This window comes from Dermacentor albipictus, chromosome 6 (genome assembly GCF_038994185.2).
Source record: "Dermacentor albipictus isolate Rhodes 1998 colony chromosome 6, USDA_Dalb.pri_finalv2, whole genome shotgun sequence".
Classification (NCBI taxonomy): Eukaryota; Metazoa; Arthropoda; class Arachnida; order Ixodida; family Ixodidae; genus Dermacentor; species Dermacentor albipictus.
Genome location: NC_091826.1, coordinates 135,998,235 through 136,017,633, shown reverse-complemented (window position 1 = coordinate 136,017,633; position 19,399 = coordinate 135,998,235). Strand labels below are relative to the sequence as shown.

The 19,399-nt window shown below is 48.0% G+C and overlaps 1 protein-coding gene across 6 annotated transcripts in view; it reads left to right on the top strand.

The window, feature by feature from the left end:
• The window catches only part of LOC135902242 (DNA-binding protein P3A2-like), a 206,152-nt gene extending 188,990 nt beyond the window's left edge, over nt 1-17,162 (top strand). For all 6 annotated transcript variants that reach the window (XM_065432218.1, XM_065432216.1, XM_065432217.1 and 3 more), the window contains 2 exons: nt 3,375-3,549; nt 15,885-17,162. In XM_065432218.1, the coding sequence (XP_065288290.1) occupies nt 3,375-3,549; nt 15,885-16,045 (336 nt within the window). In that variant the 3' untranslated portion in view covers nt 16,046-17,162. The remainder of the gene's footprint in view (nt 1-3,374; nt 3,550-15,884) is intronic.
• Nucleotides 17,163-19,399: the final 2,237 nt, after the last annotated feature.

Here is a 19,399-nt window from a genome sequence, read left to right as displayed (position 1 = left end):
ATTTTACTTACATTATTACATTACTTACTACAATCCAGAATTAAAAAGTGAACTTTTCTCCGAACCTGCATACATATCATCTCGTACTGACCATCACCATAAATTGAGCATTCCACATTGTCGCATGACCCTATCTTTTCATTCATTTATTCTAAAACTACCAATGAAGGAATCATGTGCCGGCCTCAATTGTTAACGTAACTAATACATCTGCGTTTAGAACTGCTAATAAAGAATACCTTTGTTAATCTGCATTTAAAAATCTCTTTATTATTATAACCTGTCATCTGTACATGCTCTGTATTTCGTTCCACTCCCTTCTGCAATGCCTTCGGGCCTTGAAGGTACAATAAGACACACCTCTTACTTGTGTATATCAGGGTAAATATTTAGGTGTCACTTTAACATGCAATCTCTGATGGGAAACCCATGTTAACATAACCTCAAGTAGAAATCAACATATATTAACATGTGTACTTATGAGAGCCAGTGACTGTGAGTGGAGATGAGTGCGAGTGGAGATGAGTGCGAGTGAGTGCCACTGAGTGTGAGCGGTGATGAGTGCATGAGAGCCAGTGAGTGTGAGCGGAGGTGAGTGCAAGTAAGTGTTAGTGACGGTGAGTGCCAGTGAGTGTGAGTGGAGATGAGTGCTAGTGAGAGCCAGTGAGTGTGAGCGGAGGCGAGTGCAAGTGAGCATTAGTGACGGTGAGTGGAGGTGTGAGTGAGTGCCAGTGAGTGTTAGTGACGGTGAGTGCCAGTGAGTGTGAGTGGAAGTGTGAGTGAGTGCCAGTGAGTGTGAGCGGAGGCGAGTACAAGTGAGTGTTAGTGACGGTGAGTGCCAGTGAGTGTGAGTGGGGATGAGTGCGAGTGAGAGCCAGTGAGTTGGAGTGGAGATGAGTGTGAGTGAGAGCCAGTGAGTGTGAGTGGAGATGAGCGCGAGTGAGTGCCAATGAGTGTGAATGAGTGGAAATGAGTGCCAGTAAGTGTGAGCGGAGGCGAGTGCAAGTGAGTGTTAGTGACGGTGAGTGCCAGTGAGTGTGAGTGGGGATGAGTGCGAGTGAGAGCCAGTGAGTTGGAGTGGAGATGAGTGTGAGTGAGAGCCAGTGAGTGTGAGTGGAGATGAGCGCGAGTGAGTGCCAATGAGTGTGAATGAGTGGAAATGAGTGCCAGTAAGTGTGAGCGGAGGCGAGTGCAAGTGAGTGTTAGTGACGGTGAGTGCCAGTGAGTGTGAGTGGGGATGAGTGCGAGTGAGAGCCAGTGAGTTGGAGTGGAGATGAGTGTGAGTGAGAGCCAGTGAGTGTGAGTGGAGATGAGCGCGAGTGAGTGCCAATGAGTGTGAATGAGTGGAAATGAGTGCCAGTAAGTGTGAGCGGAGGCGAGTGCAAGTGAGTGTTAGTGACGGTGAGTGTCAGTGAGTGTGAGTGGAGATGAGTGCGAGTGAGAGCCAGTAGTGTGAGCGGAGGCGAGTGCAAGTGAGTGTTAGTGACGTTGAGTGTGAGTGGAGGTGTGAGTGAGTGCCAGTGAGTGTGAGTGGAGATGAGTGCCAGTGAGTGTGAGCGGAGGCGAGTGTAAATGAGTGCGAGTGAGAGCCAGTGAGTGTGAGCAGAGGCGAGTGCAAGTGAGTGTTAGTGACGGTGAGTGGAGGTGTGAGTGAGTGCTAGTGAGTGTGAGCGGAGGTGAGTGCAAATGAGTGTTAGTGACGGTGAGTGCCAGTGAGTGTGAGTGGAGGTGTGAGTGAGCGCCAGTGAGTGTGAGTGGAGATGAGTGCCAGTGATAGCCAGTGAGTGTGAGCGGAGATGAGTTCGAGTGAGTGCCAGTGAGTGGGAGTAGAGGTGAGTGTGAGTGGAGGCGAGTGCATGTGAGTGTTAGTGATGGTGAGTACCAGTGAGTGTGAGTGGAGGTGTGAGTGAGTGCCAGTGAGTGTTAGTGGAGATGAGTGCGAGTGAGCCAGTGAGTGTGAGCCGAGATGAGTGCGAGTGAGAGGCAGTGGAGATGAGCGTGAGTGAGTGCCAGTGAGTGTGAGTGAGGGGAGTTCGTGTTAGTGGCAGTGAGCATGAGTTCGAGTGAGTGCCAGGGAGTGTGAGTGGAGATGAGTGTGAGTGAGAGCCAGTGAGTGTGAGTGGAGGAGAGTGCAAGTGAGTGCGAGTTCGAGTGAGTGCCAGTGAGTGTGAGTGGAGGTGTGAGTGAGTGGAGGTGAGTGTGAGCGGAGAGGAGTGAAGTGAGAGCCTTTGAATGGAGAGGAGTGTGAGTGCCAGTGAGTGTAAGTGGAGGCAAGTGCAAGCGAGTTCCAGTGAGTGCGAGAGTGCCAGTGAGTGAGAAAAGGTGATTGCCAGTGAGTGTGAGTGGAGGTGAGCGCCAGTGAGAGTGAGTGAGCGTATGTGAGCGTGAGTGGAGGTGAGCATGAACACGAGTGAGTGCAGTGCCGGGAAAGATTATGCTGAGTGAGTATTCTCCCACACTGCCAACCTATGCCTAAGAGCGAGGGTCACATGTGCACTCACAATAGCTTGCCTCGGACGAACTGGCCTCCTACCGCTCGCCCTCTCAGTTTCTTCTTTTCAATCGTGGTGATCACGCTGCACAGCACGCCACGGTGATGGCAGAGTTGGGGGGTTGCGCACCATATTCAAGAGCAACTGTCATGGCGCTGACGCAAGTCATAGCAAAAAAAAAAAATGAGAAAACGAAAAGCGCACCCAGCAGCATGTGGACGCTCGCATGCTAATTTCCGTAAAAATGGCACGAGCGCAACGACATGACTCTGCACCGTCAATGGAGACGGACGGGGCCTGGACCTTGCTAGCTGGCTTGGGCGGCAAGATAAGAGAATGTCGCTGCCTTAAGTTTTATTCGGGGGCTTATTAGCAACAAGAGAGCGAGCAATGCTTTCTGGCAGCGTACGTTTTTCCTCCATACTGCAACCGCACATTATCGACAGCGTGGTTGCGGTGGCCGCAGCGCTGTGGAAGTAGTCTGAAGTAGTCTGCAATGGAGCAGACAAATGCTACTCTACACCACCTTCTGCATGCCCAAAGTCGCGTGTGCCAGCACCCTATTTGTTCCCTCCCACAGCTTGTGTGAAGGACTCAATAGCGACCAAGAAATTCAATCCCGATCTCACTTGTTCGCGATCGAAAATGCGCTGCAAGACACCCATATTAGACTTCCGTGAAACTGTGCTATTCCAAGTCTACTCTTTTTTAGCTTTTATGGAGTAATGCTTTTATCGAACTACTGTATACACTGAAATTTTTTGCCATCTCGTTCACTTCATTATAACAAAGGTTTACTGTAAATCATCTTGTACGAGCCTGCTGCTGCTGAGCACTTCTGCCCCAAATGACCATTGCATGGACGACCCCTCCCTGGTGCAGATGGGCACAGCAGTGACGGGTGATGGTGAGGGTGGCCAGGCAGTGACGCCCATCAGTGCAGTGAACATGGAGCTGAACAGCGAGGCAGCTGCCCAGGCAGTAGCCACCCTGGCTGAGGCCACCATCAACCACGATGGACAGATTATCCTCACAGGCGAGGACGGCACACAGAGCGGTGAGTTGTCTACACCTCTTTTAACAAACGCTCCAGAGCCTCCTGTCGGGCTACTGCGAAAAAATGTGACCATTTCCAGTGACATACGGACCTGCATCTGGACATTTCTGAGATGGAGCAGCACAGAGAATCTCTTGTTAGCTGAGAATGCTGCTATGCTGTGTGTAGAATTCTCATGCTATTACTTTGATTGAATGAATATGGTCTATCCCAGATACATCAAACACAGATACAATCAAGGCCCAAAATACCGTAGTCCGAAAAAAATGAGTGCATGCCTTTCACTGCTCCTAAGGGCTTAAACTGCCACAGGCACGTCCAAAATAGCCACAACGGCCTGCCAGTACCATTGTTGATCAAACCGTGACAGGAGACAGCGGGTGCATGCAGGTATAATTAAGGAATGTCCCATGACAGTAACCATTTAAACATTTCCACTCTTGGTACGCTTCACCATAATATTGTAGTGACGATGAAGAAAACAGTCGCAAAACTGTGAATGACAAAACTAACTTTTATTGGGCAAACCTATCTCCACAAAAGCAACTCACTCTCAAAGCACAGCGATAACAGTGAACACAATCGGCTATCGGTGAAATTTGATCTGTCGGTCAAGCGCGTCAGCTCGTATACATGAGTTATAGAAGGTTTTAGAGTACCATATTTACTCAATTCTTACGCTCCCTCAATTGTAACGCGCACGAGTTTTCCACGACCCAAAAATTTTTTAAAAATGATAACCTAGATTGTAACGCACACCCATTTTCTATGACCAAAAAGAAAAAAAAAATAGTATAATACCGCACTTCTCGTGCTTTCATATAGAAATACTATTGTCTCTCATTTGGAAAAAACAGATTTATTCGCAGTACACTAAAGTTGCGATGAATAAAAACACGGAAACAGCGTACTTTGCCATCAAGATTTTCACTGCGTTGGTATGAGTCGCGTGGGGCAATAGATTTCACTTGTCGTCGCTATCAGACAACTCCTTATCGCTATCAACAGACCAAAGCATTTCATCCTCAGTGCCGTTCATGGCATTCGAAATCCAACACTTTTTAAAGGCCTTGTTGACCATGGCAAATGGGATCGTGCACCATGCATTTTTCACCCATCCAGCAAAGTCCTGCAGCGAGGCACATTTCATTTTATTGCGGGCGTGAATTCGGTGTAGAGTGCCCAAATTCTACCTTTCATTGGCTTGTTCAAACAAACATTGAGCGGCTGGAGCTGCAATGTCATGCCGCTAGGTATCAAGGCAAGGTCGGCGTTGCATGCAGCCAGCTTGTCCTTGATGCACTGGTCAAGGTGGCACCTGAACGCGTCGAGCAGGAGCATCCCACGCAGACCCAAACTGTCGCCGAATCTCTCCCGCCAAACGTTATCAATCCAGCCAGCAACCAAGTCCGTGGTCATTTTCATTTGTGCGCACAATCACGCCACTCAGAAACACGATTCCTTTCGGGAGTGACTTCCGTATGAAGATAAGATACGAGGGCAGCTTGTGCCCATCCGCAGTGCAACAAAGCATTGCAGTGACTTAATTTTTTTGTAGCCAGAGGACAAAACGCGCACTTGCTTCGCCCCCGTCTTTTCAACGGTTGTGGTGGCAGGCATGTCAAAGTAGAGCGACGTCAGATCGGCATTTCCAATCTGTCAGAAGTGGTAGCCATTTCTATGGTGCAAATTCAAAACGCAGCGCTGAAAACTGCAATTTCTCTTCATATTCTTCGGGCAATTTTTGGCATATCCCTGTCCACCTGCGAAAAGAAAGGCCTTTTCTTTTCATAAAATTTGATAGCCAGCACCTGCTCGTTTTGGAGTCACTCTGCATTAGCCCTTTCTGTAGGGCTGATTGCATCGCCCATACTTTGAGCAGATTGGTCGTCACAGGCCACTGTGCTGCGCGCTGCTCTTGCACGTATTCCGCGAGCAGCTCTTCTATTTCGGCGAAGCGGCCCTGCTTCGGTCCACTGAAACCCTTCCTTGTTGCTTTGCTGGCGAAAATATTCTCCTTCTGTTTGCACCAGTCCCGCACGCAAGTTTCGGGAACTCCGAATGCCCATGATGCGGCCCGATTTCCATCGGTCCCAGCGCACATGATAACTTTCCTTTTAAATGCGGCATCATGGTGGACTAGGCATGCTTTCGCAGTCGGTGCTTCTATGCTGATTGAATAAATGCAGAAAACAGGCAGACAGGTGGTAGACTAGATTACACCAGCGCCTAATTACACATAAAAAATGGAGGTATGCACATGGAGGAAGCTACGACAGCTAGGCTAGAAGCGCGTACGAGGAGGCCATTTTTCTAACTCCGATGGCGATATGGTAACGCAGATTTAGGGTTGTACTGGATTCTGATGCGCACGTAATTTTTGGAACTGTTTACCGGAAAAAAGGTGTGCATTAGATTCGAGTAAATACGGTAATCGCAAGTGCCCATGTGTTCACTTTGTGCATACAATGAGATTACACAAGGTTCGGTGACAACAGGCAACAGATAGAACCATAGAGAAACTTCCGATATACGCAGGCACTTCCTGCGCTGAGCGATAGCGTTTAACATTTGTTAGCCAGTGAAAAGCGGTCTCTCGAGAAAGATAAACAAGTACACGTGTCAATGCCCCCCTCTTAAAAAGCATTGTCCTGATGCTACAGACATAATAGATGAGCGAAAAAGCAAAAGCAGACTTAGTAAAGAAAAATCAACAAGGAAACGGAGTCCCAAAGTTCGTTAGTGCTGGTAGAACGGCTTGAAGCGCACATGGACTATTTTAGGTCATGAGCAGCGCTGTTGGGATTGTGAAATGCCGTCTGGCATGACCTCATAGTCCAGTGCGTCAATGCGTCAGATGATCTTGTAGGATTCGAAATAGTTGTGTAGAAGCTTCTCACTAACTCCTCGTCGGCGTATTGTCGTCCAACCCCAAATACAATCGCCAGGCTGGTATTCCACATAGCATCATCGAAGATTGTAGTGCCAGCTGTCGATCCTCTGCTGGTTCTTGATGCGCAAGTGGGCGAGTTGATAGGCGGGAATGTCGAGATTCTCTTCATCAGTGATGTGCGGCAGCACGGCATCGAAAGTTGTCGTCGAGTTCTTTCCGTGAACCAGCTTGAACAGCATTATCTGTGTTGTTTCTTGCACTGCCTTGTTGTGAATGAATGAATGAAGCTTATTTTCCATTTAACATGGAGGAGGGTGACAAAAAACGCTGTAAAGAGTCAGTTTGAAAACTATCAACCCACGAAGATTACATACGGAAGGATGGCATCCCACGGTCTTGTATTTGGCGTCAGCGCACAGTGCTAACATGTCGGCAAGCATCTTGTTCAGAAGTTTCGTTAGACCATACGTCTGTGGGTGGTAGGCAGTGGTCCTCCAGTGTGACTTGCCTGTCTATAATACTGCAGGATGGCCTGAGTAAGCTCAGCAGTAGAAGCTGTTCCTCTGTCAGTAATGAGGACTTCTGGCGCACCATGTCGTAGCAGGATGTTGTCGACGAAAAATTTTGCTACTTCTGCCGAGCTACCTATGGGTAGGGTCTTCGTTTCGGCTTAGCAAGTAAGGTAGTCGGTGGTAACGTAGTGGTAAGGTAGACAATCCACTTGTTTCCAGATGTTGACGTAGGAAGGGGTCCTAACAAATCCATCCATCTGCTGAAACCATAGAGTTTAATATTGCTATAAGTAGAGGAAAATCTGGCACTGCGATTGTTCAACTATCATGGGAATGATGGGAAGTACAGGCTACGGATTGGTATTCTGTTGACTTGTGAACTAGACCTCAAGTATTTTTTGGCAGCTTTGGTTTCGCTCCAAGCGCAGTTGCTATAACTAGCAGTGGGACAGTGCGACAGAAAGCTCTCGGCCTTTGTTCTGTTGCCCGAAGTGCCGCTAGTGCGTTGGGCCAGTGGCTGGGCCGATGTTTGTATCGCGGTGTGGTGTCGAAGCCCTGACAAGAAAGCAACGGCATCATAAACGTTGAAAGAACGTGTTTTGACCTTGGTTTGTTAAGGGTTGACGTGGCTTTCGCATAGCAAAATATGACCAAAAGATCGATCTTTTGAAAATCACATTTTCAGTTTCTGTAACTCCTTTTCTATCTCATTCCCAAATATTATCACTGTAAACCACACATAAGTGCTCTAAAGAATTCGTTTTGTCAGCCAAGGTGGTGAAAAATCTCTCGGAAATCAAGAAAGAACAGCGTTTTTTAAGCCACAATATCTCCGGAACGGCGTGACCGAGCGCCATCATCTTGGTCTCGTTGGAAAGTGCATTTCTCTGTCTTCAAATTTGCCGCTTCAGCTATCTCCTCAATATGGAAACAAGCACACAAAAAGCAAATGATTGAAGGTCGTGCCGGAGTCTGGGATTGGCTGCGCCCGCCACGTCACTCCAGCAAGGTTCGCCATTGGTCCGGCGCTCACGTCGTCTACTCGGCTTTTTGCACCTAGCGAGTCTGGACGTCTACACTCACCGTAATCTCAATGTGTCCAAATGGGTGCTGTGCGAACATCACATTAGCGTGGCCGATGCCTACGCTTGTGGAGACGCGCAGCCAAGGATTTCGAGCATTGTCAATGAGGACTTCGCGACCAAGATTCACGCATGGAATCCTCGGACATGTTGCTAACTAAACCTTTCAGCACTCGGTGTTTCGGAATTCGTGACCAAGCACATTACACACGCAATCCTTGGTCCCACGGCTAAACATCTGGCACATAGGGAGTCTCCGACTCGGCGATCATGCACATTGTGCACGGACTTCTGGGACCCTCACCTTAGCATTTTGTGCATCGGCGCCTCCGATTGCGCGACCAAGTACATTGAATGTCAACTCCACGAGCACGTGTCTAGGCATTTCGCTCGTCGGCACCACGGAGTGCGTGAATAAGCGCATCGAGTGTCAACTCCTCGAGCCCGCGGCTAGAAATTTTGCGCGTCGGCACCTCGGACTGCACGAATAACTGATCGAGGGTCGACTCCAAGCCCGCAGCTAGACATTTCGCACATCAGCAGCTCGGACTGCACAGCTAGGTACCTCGCACGTCGGCACCTCAAACTGCACGACTAAGCACATCGAGCACCAGCTCCTTGTATCTGCGGCTAGTCACTTCGCACATTGGCACCTCAGATCTGCAACTAAGCATATTGCGCGATCACTCTATTATCATATTGTCACGATAGCTCGTAACAATATCTATCATACGGCCCCTTCATAAAGAGAACCTCATCATGAGCTCTGTTCACAAGGCCCCTTGGGCTTGCACAGACACCTGGCTGCAGAAGTGATCAAGGCAGCGTACAAAAGTACAATTCTGTAAAGCACCTAGCAGCTGCATATCTATCACTGGCTCCCTGATCCTAAGTTCTACAGCCATTGTCAAGTAAAGATGACTTGGAAGGCTGCTGACACTCGTAGCCTTCATTCAGTAACATGGTCAATTGTACCAAAAGAAAAAAAAAATGCCTCACTGATTGTACTGGAGACTGCTGTCAATCATACAGTTGACGCAGTTTGACGGGGGCAGAAAAGGCAATGGGTACGCCATTTCGGCCTGCCACCTTCTTGAGGTTATGGGCGACCTTATGAATATAAGCACTGCAGGTCTTACGGTTCTGGCACGTTCTTCCTCCCTTGTGACGCTGGTAACTTTAACCTTCCGTAAAAGGCTTTCGGTGACTGAGGTCACCAACAAGTCAGGAAACCGTGCTGCTTTAAGTCGCTTAATCTGATTATTGAACGAGGGCTGCATTGTGTGTGTACACGACTTTCTAAGGGCAGACTCCAAGCAGAGCATAGCAATTCCACGCTTGACAATTTTGGAATGACATGAATTATACGGCAGCAACCCTTTCTTGGCACGTAGGAAATATTGCCAGCAAGCTTGCCCGTCATGAAAGGTTAATCTCAAATCTAAAAACTGCAGGGCGTTACGGTGTGGCACTTCATGCGTAAACGAAAGCCCTTTGCCATTGTCCCTAAAAATGATTAATAAAATATCATCGTAGTGCTTCAACACCCTGGAGTTTTTAGATTTAAGATTAACCACGTTTTTCTGAGATTAGGATTCTTGGCAGAAGTAGAAATTAAACAGCATGTGAGCTAGTGGAAGCTTATTATATAAAAAAAGAAAGGTTCACATTGCAGTAGTGATACATCTATCGTGCTCTACAAATCGGAAATAAGATTGTTAACGTAGATTTGTGAACAGCCTGCGCATGCATGTATGTGTATATATATTCATGGGTCACAGCCCAAATTAAACCAGTTGGAAGTGCCGCCCGTATATGTCTTCCTTTTGTGTGTGTTTTAACTTGTGGCAAAAAATGTGTCTTTTAGAGAGCACCAACTAGGCCAACAAGCAGTTCTGTTGCAACATATTAGAATGCACTATGGTTGTAATATTAGGCATCATTGTTGTCGAGCATCTTCTTGCACCTTTGTATCTTCGTTTGGTGGGCTTTGAAAATTTGTTCTTGGTCTTACTGGTCTTTCAAATTTAACTTCCATTCAATCGCAGACATCGCACAAAGGAAGTTGCGAATGCTCCATGCTGGCGCTTCTGCCGTCACCACTGACACGAAACACAGCTCAAGATGCGTCTGAATGGTGTGTTGTTCGGGGGACGATTCGTCCGGTGAATCTTCGGTTATCTCAGTGTAGCTTGTCGACGGTTGGGGCTCACTTGCAGGCTGCGTGTCCATGTTGCACAATTCATCAGAAACAAAGTGCACCGTCTTTGCTGGTGATAGTGACCTTCGACCTGCGTCACCACCAACAATGCGGTCTCAGCCACTGATTCGCATGGCCATACGCTCCGACATGGGAGCCTCCGTTGGCGCATCTTGCATCGACTGCATTATCGGTGTTGATGGCACAGGGCGATTGTCAGCTTCATTGCTGGAGTCACACGGTGCAAGATAATACGACACGTTACCAGCACGTTTATTTTTATTTTTTTATTTTTTTTTTATTGCAATGAAGACTTGCCCTTAAGGCATAATTCTTGGTGCGTATATGTGTATTATATGTGTGCTGTGAGGCCTGTGTTGTGTATGAATTGAAGCAGTGTTTTGTGGAATCTGTTGTCATGTATCCAGCGGTCATAGCTGGTTGTCACACTGTAGCGGAGGCCGGCTTGCAGTAGGAGGCGCGAGCGTTCCGATTGTAAACCCGTACATGTTCATATTAGGTGGTATGCATCTGCTTCCACCACAGGAACGGAGCAGTATGGACACGTAGCACCCAGTGGTGAATGCGACCAGTACCACCTGGAGATAACAGCCGGTGTAAGGGCCACCCCGGCCCGTAGCCTCCTAAGCACAACTTCCTCCGCCCTAGTAAGGTGAAGGGGGAGGGAGCAGACACACGGTGGGCTAAGAGCGCGTGTGTCCTGCTGGAGAAAATTTTTACAGGCTTGGAGCGAGTTACGGGGTTGGGGTGGGAGGGGAATAGGTGGAGGATCAGGATTAGGAGCGCAGTGTGCCTGCTGGTCAGTAGCAATGTTGTGAGGGTTCGCTGAATGGCCTTGAATCCAGTGTACTTTGATGCAAGTAGCTGTTTTACTATTCATAGTGTGTATTGTCTCGCAGATTTCCATTGCCTTATCAACCTTCTTGAGTTCCTGAATAGCCACTAAAGAACCAGTGAAGATATCTAGTTGCTTGATGGTAGGCAGCTTAGATGTCGCATCTTGCACAGCGTTGTGGATGGCTTGAAGTTCCATTACTAGAGCGCTGGCTTCTGTAGATAAATAGCGCTGGTGGCCACTGATGAAATTATCCGTTGTACTCAGGAATGATGTCCTTCCGCCGTCTGGGAGAATGGCAGCATCCGTATAGACTTTGCAGATGTTAGTGCATGATGCATCGACGATATTGTGTTCGTCAATAATACCTCTTGTATCGCTGCGTTGTAACTTCGTTGGCTTATTAGTTGTGATGCTGGTGAATTCCCAGGGAGGCATTGGATAGGGCTGATTGTCAGTCCGAGAGCCGCGTTGAAAATGAGCATGCAACGCAGCGACAGCAGGAACAAGTTGCTTTTTTATTTCACGTGCTTTTTGACATTGCAAAATTAGCTCTGCAATTGTGTTGAGCTGGACATGTTCCTGTAAGGTTAGTAACGGAGTGATGTGGGGCAGTGCTGTGATGCACGTTTAGTTCCGCTTTTCGTGGTAGCCGCCACCTTTTTCTCGCCCAAGGAGGCTCGCACTTCCATTTTCCGTAGCTGTGCTTTGTCAAAAATTTCTTCTCAAACGAGTGACAATCCATCACTAACCTGGAAGCTCTCAGACATACGAATTCTTTTTCATGTCAAGAAAAGATGCAGCCGTGGTTTGCGAAGCAGACAACTGGTGGTTGCCAAGCTAGCTTGCCCACTGCTGCAGCAGCAACCAACGGAGAAGGCACCTTTCAGCATGACAGCCAATCGGAGGCCCGCTTTCATCGGAGGGCCTGTATGATTACCTCCAGCAGACCTGCGCTTCTTCTTTGTGTGTGTGTGTGTGTGTGCGTGTGTGTGTGTGTGTGTGTGTGTGTGTGTGTGTGTGTGTGTGTGTGTGTGTGTGTGTGTGTGTGTGTGTGTGTGTGTGCATTTGTTACAAGATGGTGACAACCGAAAAATTTGGAGGCAGAATGGCGGAACTTTGAGCTTTTGACCGATACCAAGATGGCGGCACTCGGTGGCAGAAAGACGAGATATGGCTCCGCGAACTGCAGTGATTTTGCTGTTTTCTCGCCTTGTGCACTGACAAATTAGGTTCAAGAAGGGGGAACTTTGGGCCCGTTGGTCCGACATGTTTAAAGAGGACGAGAACCGCGACTTCAGACGGGGAACGTAAGGCCTGAAGAGGTGGACAGGATGAGCAGTAACTAGCAACTGAGGTTTATTACCAAGAAACACATAGCAGCAAAAGGTAGCATCTGCGCGTAGCCTGCCTTGACATACTGAGGAACAAGATCAAACACACATGGAAGAAAGCACCCCAGATGACTATGAAAAGTGCCAAGGGGCAAAAAAAACAACTGTCACTAGTTAATCAAAAACAGGCTTTCTTTGTTTAGGAGAGCCACCAAAGGCTCACTTACACACGTGTCTAGGGCAAGTCTGCGCATGTGTGCCGCTTCCATAATTTCTCCTACAATGATGGCTTGATTGAATTTGGGGTAGCAACCTTTGCATTCCCTGGTTTGTCTGACGAAATTGGCACCACTATTACCCTTCAAGAAGCTGAAATGCTGCTGCAGTATATCATTAATACATTGGCCAGGTTGGCCAACATAAACACTGCCTCATCGCAGCAGAAACTGGGGCACCACATTGGTGGCACAGTGAACGTACTGGTCTCGTGCCTAGTGGTACAGGCAAACTTGCGCGGACCATCTGCCATGCGCCTACATAGTTGGGATAACTTGCAGGGGGCTGAGAACACAAGCCGAATGCCCTGTTTAGCCGCCACCTTCTTCAGGTTGTGTGCCATTTTGTGCACATAGGGCAGGCCTTGTAAGGGGCCTCTGTTTAGGGGTGTTGCCTGCTCCTGCGCCACAGCTTCCACAACAGCGATTTACCTGAAGAACGGCTGAGGGAAAGCCTGCCCATTTCAACTCATTTACTTGGGTCTGAAAACTTTGTCTTGTGGTGGCATGACTTCAATAGGGCTGACCTCGAACAGGTGATAGCTATGCCTCTCTTAATTAGTTTCGAGTGTGAACAGGAGGATGGTAAGCTGGCCTTCTTAGAATGCGGCATATAGGCTCAGCGCACGTGATCAAGCATCTCAAAGGATCAAGCATCAAAGGATGTGACTTTCGATGAACTTTAATGATTGATCAAACGTCAATGCAAAAGTTGTGAAGAATGTCAAAAAATAACTGGTATAATAGCTTTTAAATCAACCCAAGTCATGTACTCTTATTTTTGTGACGAAAAAGAAAGCCCGTGATTTTAAAAGAAGCCACATGACAACGCGGCTGGCTGCATGCCAGCAATAGCAGCAGTCTCAAACATAAACATCATTATCTGATAGCGTAATGAGAGCATAAGCATAAGCACTCTTCATTGCGGTGTGCTTACATATCGTGGGGCTGCCAAAATAGACCGCCAAATTTAAATACCTCTTTAGGTACATTCCAATTACCGAACACTTTGGAGCAATGGGAGGCACAACTCACCAGCTCTGACCCGAAGGGGCAGCTTGCGCTTTTGGATCACGTCAGGCAGGACTTGGACCCATCGAGCTCATAACTTTTCATCCCAACCCCTTTCAATAAAGTTATTCCTTCCTTCCTTTCTACGCTTGCCGACTTCACATCTCATAGAGACCAAAGATGTGCGCTGAAAGCTTCTGACACATTGGGGAAAGAGCATGGGCACTCATTTTCACTTTGATGAGCTATTTGAAAGGGCAGTGACATCCCTGGTGTGCATGTGCGTGTTGTCGCGCACTTTCCCTTTCTTTCTTTCTTTCTTTCTTTTTTATTTTCTTCTTTTTTGTTATTGTTGTTGCTCTCTTGGACTTTCCTATTTTGTTGGCAAAAAGGCACCACGCAAGACTTGGGTTGCTCTAAATGCTGTTATCTGTCACCACTTCATATTCTGCACACTTCTTGCATTGGTGCCTTATTATTTTAAGCAAGGTAACCAAAGTTGGGTAATTACACCTAATTAAATAATTTTGCAAATGAAGAATTAAATACTCTTCACTAGCATGAACAACACCCATCGATGTACAGTGATTGCTCTTTGCTTAAGGCACTTTGTCACTTTTTGAAATTCTTGGTGACATTTAGTTTGGACAGCATGATTGACACAGATCAAAAGTTTTTTTGAAAAGCGCACTGAGTGAAAATCTATGAAAACTCTACACCATCCTGTGCTGGTAGTATATGAGCATGATAATGCATGCAATAAAAGGCATGACCCTGCCTTTTATCCTGTGCAGATCATGCTCACTGCACTGAATTTGTTAATAAAATATTGCAAGTTGCCTACGTGGCACAGGGACGAACTTAGCAGGTCTTTACAAAATAACGGGGAACAATGGAATATTAGTTTTTGGGGCTAAACATGGGACAGGTACCAGTTCCATTGAAAAGCTAGCGTCCCCTTATGCACTGCAGTCATCCACCGTTTATTCGGACCTCACGGGGACTGCGGAAATGTCCGAATAAACAGGTGACCGAGAAAGCAGATTAAGAAAAAGAAAATTCTTTATTTCCACGCACTTATTCGGGCTTTGCAGTAGGCTTGAAGAAATCGTGAATGCGCTGTTGCAAGCTTTTTGGTTTACACGCAATCAGATAAGCCTGAATCTCGGAGAGGGTCGTACAGTCACTATAGGCAGCTGAAAACACAGTCACTGCAGCAGCGTAGCACATGATGCGTCATCTTCCGACTCGGGAGTCATCGTCCGGCGGTGCAACAGAAACCTGACGAATGATCTCGCCGTCGTCGAGTTCTGCGCATGTCAGTACAGCAGTGTCAGCACCTGTGAAATTGTCAAATGAGATGGTGTCCGGAATCGCAATGCAACCACTGCGCAGGTCTCAGCAGAACATTTTCGCCGTCACTAGGGAGCACATCGGAAGGCGACAAATCCTAGGCCTCCTGGCACCCACTTGCCAGCATTCCCCAGCGCAGTCTGCACAGGCACTGTCGGCGCCATTAGACACTTGACACAATGTTTCTGTATGCTGCATTGCATCACTGCAACCTCGACACAGCACACAAAGCAAACATCACCACGCCATCAGACCGACAGCAGTCGCACAAACGAAAAACGTGGCCTACTCGCAGCGTCGTGCACGAAGAAACGAATCAGCTGCTGGATTGTCTTGACATGGCTTACTAAACTGAGACCGGAACTGCTGTAGCTACGAACCAGGCAGAAACGATGATGATGAGCGCAGATTTGCAGTAGCGCCACTTCATGGGGCAGCAAGGAGGTTCCGTTCAAAACAAAAATGGTGTTCAGCAAGTCGAACCATGCACCAGTCAGAGTCGGTGCATGGTGCTCTCGATCGAGTTGGCTCAAGGAGTGTCCGAAAAATCAGACGAGAGGCTGCAAGGTGTCCAAACTTTCGGCAGTTGTTATACATCATGGTCTATGGGGAGAATGGCGGTGCCGCGAAGCAGACGGAATAATCGAGCATGTCAAAATTTTTGGAGTCCGAAAAATCAGTCGGCGACTATACCTCATAAGCACAGACTAGGAAATTTGCAGGATGGAACTGGCTGATGTGAGATAAGGTTAATAACTGCCTGTAGTGGATTGTCGGCATATGTGTTTTTGCTCTTACAAGTAATGCTTCCTCTTGCAGCGTTCCCAGTATCCGGTATGGTGACCATACCAGTGTCCATGTACCACGGAATGCAAGTCACCATGGCACCTGTCGTGTCCGCCGAAGCTGCTGGCACCGAAGGAACTGGCGATACAGTGGAGGTTCTAGCTGTGCCAGTGAGCACAACACAGGTGGATTGATTCAGCCCAGTGCATCAAGACATTTGTTGTAAAGCCAAGGTAGCAGATTTGGATCTCAAGTCCAGCAGCTAAGCCTCGGCGAGTGGTGCACTTTTAATGTGCCATGGACTCTAGTGTTGCTGCCAAAATTTCACCTTTTTGTGTACTCTCGGAAAACTGTGAGGCCTGCCTAAGGCTGGGTGATGTGTTCGCGATTGCCTAATTGCCATATGTGTTTTTCGCATGCAGAACGCAAACACAAGTGTTAGGAAGACGACCGAGTGGCATTCCTTTGTTGTCATATTTAGTAGGGTGCGTGTAAAAGATACCACTGCTTAACATCATGAGGTGTACTCCTCCCTACTGCAACACAGTTAATTCCAGCTGGCTGGCCTTTACTCTTTCTGCAGAGGGGTGGTGCATGCAGTGGCACTTGATGTTATGCTGTAGCACAATGCATTTTGCAGTAGCCTTCATTGTGTGCATTGTTTGTGTATGCATTGTGAGTGACGGTTTCACAGCCAGGCTGCACCATAGCCTGCCACAAGTCATCGGCACAACTTCTGGATGCTTGAGAGAATTGCTCAACCATGTTCACAGGGTCGCCCATCAACGCAGAGCAGTGACGCTGGTGTGTGGCCCCCTGGGACTGTGCGTCGCCTCTAGTCTGCCAAAGACACTATGTGACACTTGATTGTATTTATTGATGAGTGCTGTGTGGTGTGTGTCCCTGCAGCCTTGACCTGAATCTTCCCACCATTTTGTGAAGCAAGCATGTGTGTGCACTTTGAACTTGCGCCGAAAGTGTGATCCACATGTTTTTTGTGTGCTCTGTACAGACCTAGGATTTATTCTTTTTCTTTGTTTTGTGATGTAGTGGGGAGAAACTGTTTCTGTCCTTTTTTGTTAGCTGTGTGCACTTTGAGTGACACATTTGTTGTAATTTGTGATCAAGTTCTCACTGTTAATGATTTGTGCTAGCAGGAATTTTGTTGCTCTGATTTGGAACAGATCTTGTGATTTCTCAGCCTTGTTATCACTTTAGCGTAATTCTGAGGTTATGCTTTGTGCCCAAATTTCAAACATTGAGTAATAAACATTGTGTCTACTTGTTGAAATAAAGCTTGTCAAAATTTTAGTCCACTCCTTGCAGCGAAATGCAGTGGTGGAACAGCGGCACCAAACTAAGCGAAGCATAGTCTTTTGCTCCGTCCTGCTCAAATGCGGCATGTTAGTATAAAATCGTGCCAAGCATGTGCCAAATTCAGAACGACAGCCTTCTTCTGTTGATGCCACCTTGGTAGTGCAGTCGAAGCCACTTATAAGAACACCGGTTTTAACACTATATCAGTTATAACAATGAAAAGCTGCTGCACTGTCAACTTTTCTATGTTTTCTATGGGAAAACAACCCACTTACTATAATGTCCCCATGCCATATTATCGGTTATAACGATGAAGCCTGGCTGCTGGGTGTCCGTGCCAAAAGTTAATGGAATGTGAAATCCTTGAAAATAAAAAAAAAAGTGAAATGCAAGCCCATGCACGATCGCCCACCACCCCAACTGTCGCCGCGCACTTCTCTCCATGAGAGATGCACACCAGCCTCGCGCACATCTCTCTCATTGCCCTTCCACCCCTTCGAAACACGAATGGACCACACCAACTGTACTGACAACACTGCCAGCACTGCTCCCAAATTGCTTACTTGGCCCTCACATTTGGTTATTTGTTCTATGGCCCTCATTCTGCGCAATTCTCTCAACAGATTAAGTCACTCTTGCTTGTCTGTTCGCTGCATCAGTCATTTCTGGCCACATTGTTTCTCAGCCTCATTTGACTTGTTGCCGAAATGGAAGATGGCTGATCCGCCCGCCCATCATCGGCAATGCATGACGTTGCTGGTGAAAAGAAGACTCATTGCTATAGATTTAGAAACGGAAGTGCTTCTAATCGATGAGGTGAGCATCGCAAACGTGCTTGCATCGAATAGCGATAGTGACGGCAGTGCTGACGCAGTAGGGCAGGCTGCCTGATCTTTCTCCCCACGGGAGGTCCTGTAGATGATTCAGTTCCTCATGGGCTTGTTTTCGCAAGGGACCTGCCACTTCCCTACATGGAGCACCTGGATGCCTTGGAGAAGAATGTCGCAAGCTTCGCGTTGTGGGGTTCTCCTCCGTGCTCTTGGGACGAAGGAACGACAACACAGTAGCGCAAACAATCACAAGGGCATTTATTGCACCTTTCATAGATCAATGCCTGCTAGCCGAGTTGCTATCCACAAAACATGCCGATGGGCGCGCGACAAATCTAGAAGTCCGACTCACCGCGACCGGAAGCGAGCGAATATGTTCGCCCCATGCTGGATCCCAACGCCTGGTCGTTCGCGTGTTCGGTCACGCCAACGGTCGTGCGTTTGAAGGCGGCCACGCGATGCGGTCTCGCAGAAGCATGGGTGGGCGCACGTGCGGCACGGCACGTCCGTCCCGCTTGCTTCCCGAACCCCCAAAGAGCGCAAGCGCCTTCCTTTCGGCGCCCAAGTAACCTCGCCTGTCGGCGGCGTTAACAGCGCAACACTCGCGCCATCTCTCGCACTGCGCCCCAACTACATCGACCGCCGCGAGCATCACGCAGGCGACGCGGCGAAGCCGGATTACAGGAGACGCGCTATGCGGGAAAAACATCTGGAGGCGCGAGAGTCGCGCATCCCCACAGCGTAAAGCAAGCGAGGCATGCGGTTTTCCCGTGCAAGCCCGTGGGTACATGGCGAGATGCTTGTGGTGAGCTTGCTCCAGCTTTTCTTCTGGATTTCTCAAGCTGAGATGCTACCGTGGCAACTTCCGCGCATTTTTTAAAAGGTGCCTTTTGGGGCCACCAAAGCGATGCCTCGGCAGAGCTCGTATCTTACTTGCCGTCCGTTACCTGTAGTCTTTGCCGTTGTTATAGCAGTGTCATTCTTAAACGCCGACAGCCATGGCTTGTTAACAATACTCGATTAGAGCGCATAGAAAGCAGAGTTAAACAGTTAAACGAGTCAACACAATCAGAAGCCGGATGGAAGAAGGTGGTGGGGAGGAGAACTAGCCTCCCGCCTTTATAGTTTTGATTTTTTTTTCATGCAACCAGTTATAACAATGGCATTTTCGTGGCCCTTCAATGTTGTTGTACGTGGGTTCAACTGTAATACTGAAAATTTTGAAGCACACCGTCATCACTGTCATGGAGATCAACAGAGCGGCCGCAGACACAGATACACAACAGCCAATGCTGCTGTGCTCCAAGTCCATTCATTTCGCCTGCATCACTGTGAACCAGTTCACGGCAGGGTATGAGAAGTTAAGAAATTGTGCTGCTCTAGTTAAGTGGTGCATGAACA